Source organism: Olea europaea, chromosome 20 (genome assembly GCF_002742605.1).
Source record: "Olea europaea var. sylvestris chromosome 20, O_europaea_v1, whole genome shotgun sequence".
NCBI classification, from domain to species: Eukaryota; Viridiplantae; Streptophyta; class Magnoliopsida; order Lamiales; family Oleaceae; genus Olea; species Olea europaea.
The window spans coordinates 10982318-10990177 of NC_036256.1; the positions used below are offsets into that span (position 1 = coordinate 10982318).

Consider the following 7860-nt stretch of genomic DNA (forward strand, 5'->3'; position numbering starts at 1 on the left):
TCAGTCCATTCCAAGTATGTGAGGAATATGTGAAATCTTTGACCACTCAGAATCAGGGCCTCTCTCTTCCCTGCACCTCTCCTCCAACAATGGACAGTTTGAAACTTCTAAACTTTCTAGCATGGTGAGACGTTGCATGGCTTCTTTAGAGGGCATATGCCTAAGCTTTTTTAAGTCAATCAGTTCTAAAAATCTAAGAGATGATAGACCCCCAAACCACTCTGGCAATGCTTCAATTCCAAAACCATTTAAAATCAACCATTCGAGCGAAGTGAGATGTTGAAGGTGGTACGGCAATGAGTCCCAATGTTCCCAACCATATAAATACAAATTCCAAAGAGATTTGGATTGTTGGATGCCATCGAGAGCAGCTTGGAATGAATTGAAATCAATTGATTTTGAGAATCTACCAATGGAGAGAGATTTTAAGTTGCTATGATAGTCGATTCCCTTGGGCAAACTCCTCAATTCACTACAATCTCTTATAGATAATACTGAGATACAAGGCATTATCCCCAAGTCTATAGAAAAAGAAACGAGTTTGTCGCAAGCAGTCACGACTAGACACTCCAGACACCTGATGGACTGAATCATTTCACTTGGCAGGCTACTCAAATCAGAGCAATTACTAATTTCAAACCGTCGAAGAGAAGGGGGACCTTTTTTTCCAATTTGACATGAAATTGATTGTAGACTTGGACATTTTTCTATTCTCAAAGACTCAAGAGACCGGAAGCTGTGCAGATCATCAGGTAATTCTCTCAATTTGTCACAATTTCCAATATACAACTTTCGGAGATATATCTGGCTTCCTTTCAAGTGGGGAAGACAAGTGAGCGTTGATATATTCTTGATCGAGAGCTCTTCCAAAGAAGTTAGGTTGTTGCTACTCAAAATCTTTGTCAATGGAAAATCGCTATCCATAGCATCAATCTCCAATTTTTTCAAGCAAGGGAAATGACTTGGAGAAGTATTCAATTTGTGGCAACGTTGAATCTTCAAAACTTCAAGGCAAGGAAATACCTGCTCTTTGCATGTTCGTGTTTGTGCCGTTTCCATCACCTCAGCTTCTGCCCACTCTGTTAGGTTTGGCATGTTCCCTAGAGTGAGTTTTTCAAGTTTTGGGAACATTACTCTTGTCTCTTGGCCACCATAGAATGAATCACCTATGGATCTTACATTAGTCAAATCCGTTAAGGAAAGATATTTGAGGAGTGGTAGGTGGCCAAACATGGGAATTTCTTCACAATTCTTGCAATCTGTGAAATTGACCTCGATCAATTTATCAAGTTTTAACCAACCATTGCCATCAAGGAATACTTCCATTCTCATAGTCCATGATGGGAAGTTCGTACCTCTGAACCCTTCAATTGTTATGCTCTTCAAATTCGGGTGAGGTTGGAGCCCTTCGAGGACATTTTTATCGTTGTTGCTGTCTTCTGAGACATTGTATGTTGTCCACATAAAACTTAACTTATATATCTTTGGCTTTCCAACCAAATCTGCCTTCTTAGCTTCTTCTATACCATTCACTAGTTCAAGATTACGCATCTCCAGTTTGCCTGTTAGATTCTTCAAAAATCCTAGCTCTTCGATTCGGCAGCCTTCCTTGTCACCCACATTAAAAAACTGCAATGTTTGAAGACGAGGCAATTTTCCGATTTTAGGCGGCATCTGGAAATCTCTCTCATAAGAATAAAAGTAGAGATGTCTCAAATTTCTCAAGTCACATAGCCTATCTGGAAGCCGTTGAAAGTTGAAGCATTCCTCAATCCTTAATGTTTGCAAATTGTAGAGCTTGCAAATCGAATCTGGCAAAGTTTTCATTTCATTTCTGGATGCATCATGATATCTCAAATATATCAACTTTCTAATTGAGTTTGGCAATTCTTCAATGTCTTGGTCACAAAACTTTAGAATGTGCAGGTGCTTGAACCATGGCAATTTTTTGCCAGGTAAGCTGCTGCTGGAAAATAATGTGCGCAAATAACTTGCTTTCTCTTTTGTGAATGCTCGTGTTTCCCTTGCTAGCAATTCCTTTGCACGGTATCTAACTTTGGGAATGTCATCAGCAGAGCTATCCTCGACATCAAAGCTTTCTGAATTTGAAACTGAGCATGCAAGATCGTGCACAAGATCATGCATCTTGCAATATTCGATATTTCCATAATTATCCTTTTCAACCTCTTGGAAAAACGAATTTCGCAACAAAATGTTAAAACATGAATTGCCCAAATTCTCCATATTATTATCATGATTATCCGGAAGAAATCCTTCCGCCATCCAGAGTTGGATTAAATCATCTCTCTCTATATTTGAATCTTTGGCAAATATTGAACAATAGGCAAAACATTTTTTAAGTAATGGAGAAGATAAACGATCAAAACTTATCTTTAAGATTTGCATCATACTGACTTGATTTGCTTTATGATCAAGATTTGAAATCCCGGTCGCTAGAACTGAATCCCAATCATCTACTTGCTTTCCTTGCAACGTTCCACCGACCATGTTTGCTGCTAATGGTAGACCTCCACATCTGCAAGCAATCTCCTTCCCAACTTGCTCAAATCTTTCTGGTACTTCTGCATCTCGAAAGGTCCTCGCTTTGATTATAGACCAGCACTCATCATCTTTTAATTGTTTCAAGTTGTATGGATCTCTGTAAGCTTTCACAATTGATGCTACCTCTAGATGACGTGTAGTCACCATGATGACATTTCCTTTATTGGGGTTAACTCCAGCCATAGTATTTTTGAAATCATCCCAAAATTGCCTGTTTTCATTCCAAATATCATCAAGAACAAGTAAGTATTTTTTTCCTCCCAATTTCTCTCGAAGCTTATCCACAACAGCTTGCCTGCTGGCTCCAGGAGAACTTTCTCTTAAGGATTCCAGAATCCTTTTAAAAAGCGTTATCACATCAAAATTTTCAGAAACACATACCCAGATCCTTTCGTCCAAAAGACTCTTTGTGCTTTGATGATTGAAGACCGATCGAGCTAAGGTTGTCTTGCCTAGCCCTCCCATTCCAACTATGGGAAGGACTGAAATATCCGCATCGTTTGTGTCGGTTATCAGCTTCAAAATTTCTGCTTCATTATCTTTTCTTCCCACGACAATTGGATCATCAGTTATGCTATCAGTTTCCATAACCAGAGGCACAGAGAGAGAAATGTCAGCAACTTTCCGAAGGCCAAGGTCATGAGCTCGTTTGTATATACCCTCGAAGTTGACATTTATCTCCTTGATTTTATGAGCAATTTTCCATCGGAATGCCAAAGGCCTATAGAAAGAGAAGTCTAAGCACACTTTTGGCATCTTCTGGCTCCGGATCTCTCGATGCAAATTTTCATAGTTGATCACATCCAAGACGTTATCAGCATCATAAGCAACATCTTGAAGGTTCTTGAACCAGAGTTTGACAGCCTCCTCGGTAACTTGGCGTTTCCCAGCATCTTCCAACACTTTTTTGATCATTTGTAGCGAATCACTTAGCTTTCCTAAGTCTTTCTTGAAACCCCTCACCAGGCTCAACTCTGCTGTGGCGGATGCAAGCAACTTCTCCACTGTGACTTGAATGGTGGCACTAAGAACAGCATCCATTGTCTTGCTTTGGGATTGTTGTGTGTGTGACTTACTGATTTCGGAGAGAAAGAAAAGACAAATATACTGAATGCAGTTTGCAGTTGTTTGGTTATTCTCAAATGGTTATGCCAATTTATGTTCTTTAATTTTTATTCTTTGCTTTCTTTTCTCAAATGGTTATCCCAATTTTTATTCTTCACTTTTTCTTCACAAATGGCCATAGCGATTTTTATTCTTTGCTTTCTTTTCTCAAATGGTTATCCCAATTTTTATTCTTTACTTTTTCTTCACAAATGGTTATAGCAATCTTATTCTTTGCTTTCTTTTCTATGCTTCTCTCTCTAACTTTGGTGAAGATGATTATTCCAATTTCTATTAGCTACTTTCTTTTCTCTTATTTTCTGTCAACTTTGGAGAATATGTCTATTCCAAATTCTATTGTCTTGCTTCTTCTTCTTTTTTCTCTCTCTCTCTCTCTTTGTTTCTTCACCTTTATTCTCCAACTTTAAGAGTATATCATTGTCCTCATTTCAATTATATTCTTTTTGTTTTTCTTCCTATGATTTCTCTCTCGAACTATGAAAAATATGGCTGTCTCAATATCATTTTCGATATTTGTTGTCGTGCTATGTAGTTCATCCATATAAAAATATTTATTGAAGAGAGGGGTTCTTAGTCTTAAATTTACTCAATATCATTTTCTGAATTGTACTACTAGGAGTCATTTCTCTTTCAATTGACAAACTTCCATTTTTTTTTTCTTTTTCTTACCAGACAAGAATTTTTTCTTCATTTCCCTAATAGAACTTTTCTATTTTATAAATTTGAATTAAACTCAACAATCTCGTCTATGGTCCTATGGATTAGAAAAATTAATATAAAAGGAGGAAGATATCTCAACCTAACCTCTAGAATTATATGCAACAAAAAAGTGTAAGTTGTAAGTCATAAATATGGGAAGACTTCTATTAACAGATCTTGCACAAAATTAAATTTGCAAGTACTACTTGTGTGAGTGAATGAACAACTACAGTCTACTTGTATTACACAATGAACATAGATGAGAACAAATAAGATTGGATATCCAGGAACTCATTTCTAAGAAGTGAGTTATTTATACCAAGCATTCTTCTTACGGTTAGATCCAATCTCCTAACCCTTTTGTTCGAAGTTTCTTCCTTCGTACCGAATTTCCTGCAGAAGCAAATTCAGATCGACAGGATTTTTTTAGAATTATATTGGGTGATTCTAGTCTAGGTTGATGTGATTTGATTCTTAAAATACCCAAAAAAAAAAAAAAAAAAAAAAAAAATCTAAAAACATAGATGCCGAAAAGTCCATGTTGGCTAGCACCAAAGAGAGAGAGTTTTTATTTGACAAAGCATATGAAAAGTGAGTTGTATTATATTAATCTGAAAGCTATGATAAAGAGCAAGCTTTTCTTCCTCAAGGAAGTCTCGTTAGACATACTGACTTGAAGAGACTAATTGTAACATAATACTCGTTAAAGAGCAATCTAGCTGCAAAACTGATGTGCAATAACTCAAAAAAGAGTGAATAGTATGTTTTAACCATGGTTTGACACAAATTTGGTGAAAGCCTATTACAAATCTCTTAATGACTTTGATTACTGCCAAGCGTTTCTTTAGTTTCATTTCAATACACCACACTACACCTCGAGCATGAGAAAATCAAAATTCGTGGTACAACCAGAGTTCATTTCTTTACAATGGATTGAAAAGTGCAAAATTTTCATAATTGTATACGTGTTGGTAAGACTTAAACTAAATATATTTGTCGACTCTGATACTTCTTGATGCTTTTAGGTGTGCATGAGATCCATATTGAAATTCTTCTACAGGTCTAGTCTTCACTCATAAGGAAAATAATATTTGATTTTGGAACTATTAATTGTCTCTTGATTGAATAGATCGTCTCTTGATTGAATAGATCGTAACATTCCCGAATCTCTGTTTTTGAATATGAAATGACAATAACTAGTCAACACTTAATGAGTGTATTCAATTGAGACTTTTAATAACTTTTTGGGATTTAAAAAGTTTAGGAGTATTCAATGTAGACTTTTTGAAATTCTCTAAAAATATTGAAATATTCAATTGAGACTTGAAAAAAGCCTTAAATGCAAAAGTTTTTTGTTAGATTTATTATCGAAGCTGACTTGGGAAAATGTGATTCACTTATTTCTTTTTTAATTTTTTCATCTTCCATTGAATACATGCCAAGTGTTGTCTATAAATATTTTCTATCAAAATTGTTTGTACTTATAGCATGATTGTTGAGACTTTTAAGAAGTCTTTAAAAGTCACGATGTATTCAATTGAGATTTTTATAAACTTTTAAAAAGTCTTTAAAAGTTACTGTGTACTCAATTAGAACGTTTTTAGAAATCTCTATAAGTTTCAGGGCATTCAAATTTTAATGACTTTTAGAGATTTTTATAAAAGTTTTTGGAGTACTAACTTTTAAGCAGAAAGTACTTATATAAAATTTGAAAATTTTTCTATCATTAATTACAAGATTTGGGAGATTTTTTTTTCCAATTTTTTCTCCTTTTTTTTTCTACAAATATTAGACCTATGAACAAAATTTTATTTTAATTAATTATATATATTTTCATTTATCTTTCTCTCTCTCGTATTGTTTATCTCTATTTTCTATGAAAAAGTTAAATTGGATTCTTGTAATTTTTTTTCTGTTTTCATTCATTTTTGTGAAAAATATCTATTTTTTTATTAAATTATAAAATTTTATACAAAAAATTTATAATTAAATTTAAATATATTGATTTTTATTTATTTTAAAAGTATATTATATTAATAATATTGAATATTAAATTTATTGTTTATATATATATATATATAATTTTGATTATTATTTAATTAATTAAGGTCTTGAATTTTTATGAAGGAAAAGGGAAATTGTCAAAACCAGCACCTCATATGTGAGAATTTCATACCATTGTATTAGATCCACGTGAATTTTATTTATAATGAAAGTTTTCAAAAGTCGTTTAAATTCTACAAAAATCTATAAAAATTCTAAAATGAAAGCCCATTGAAGTTTATGAAAGATTTCCATAAATTCCATACAAACTTATAAAAGACCTATGAAATCCAAAGAAGTCGCCATTTAAAAAAATCTATCAAAATTTTCAAAAATCCTAATTGAATACACCCCTAAAGTGAGAGCAAATACATGCATTCATTGAGGAAAAAAAAAGGAGAAGAGGGAAAAGACTAGATGAGCTCCCCTTGGTTCACTACAACAAAAGTGGTTTTTTACGGCATTGATTTACGGCGTGCATTTTATGCACGTCGTGAAAAGTATCCTTTTACAGCGATCGAAAAATGTGTGCCGTAATTAATTAAATGCTTAAAGTATTTATGGCATAAATGTAGGATATGCCGTAAATAATCTACAATTACACATTTTTATGACATGCGTCATGAACGCCGTTATAAATTACACCTTTTATGGCGTGCATCGTGAACGTTGTTATAGACGCACACCGTAATAGCCGGCCCAACACAAAGTAAAATTAAAACCCGCCAAACACAAGCCCAATCCTTATGAAATTAGGGAACTTATTGTTGCATATAACTCATTCCCTCTCAATCCCTCGTCCCTGTCAATCTCACGCCCTCTCTATCTCAATATCGAGCATCGACACCAGCACCGACAAATCTCCAGTCAACGGTCAGGTTGGCAATTACACCCTAAGCAAGATTACGTGCTGTTTAATTGCCCAAAATTTTCCCCTCGTTTTGCATTTCGTTTTGCGACTTTTGCTTCAGGTATATGTGCTGAATTTTTTTTTGCTGGGTCTTATAATTATGCAGATTGAGGTGGTTGTAATCTTGTCTTTCCCTCTTTATAATTCCAATCTTTTACTAATTTTTCACCTTCTGATTGCTGAGTTTGATTTTCACACCGCCAGAATCTGCACAATAGAGACACGGCAGTGTGTGGTTACTGGTTAGTTGCAAATTGAATATATATGGTTCTTGATAAGTTTATAGGGTTCTTGAGGTGAGGGTTATGAGAACTTAAGTAATAAGTCTCAATATCAAATTCCACCCTAAATGTTGAGAATAGGGATATGGGTTTCCAGAAAAAATTCAATAACATGGAATGTTGCTACTGTGACAAGACTGGCCACATGAAGAATAATTATAGAGCACCAAAGAAGATGGGAGAAAAGAATAACAATAGTGCTAATGCGGTGACTAAAGAGGTCCAAAATGCTTTACTCTT

At 34.5% G+C, this 7860-nt stretch overlaps 1 protein-coding gene across 1 annotated transcript in view; it reads right to left on the reverse strand.

Moving 5' to 3' along the window:
• LOC111369058 (putative disease resistance protein RGA3) overlaps positions 1 to 7860 on the reverse strand; it is a 19226-nt gene continuing 11366 nt past the window's right edge. The window contains exon 2 of the mRNA XM_022990543.1: positions 1 to 1811. Coding sequence (XP_022846311.1) covers positions 1 to 1811 — 1811 coding nt within the window. The remainder of the gene's footprint in view (positions 1812 to 7860) is intronic.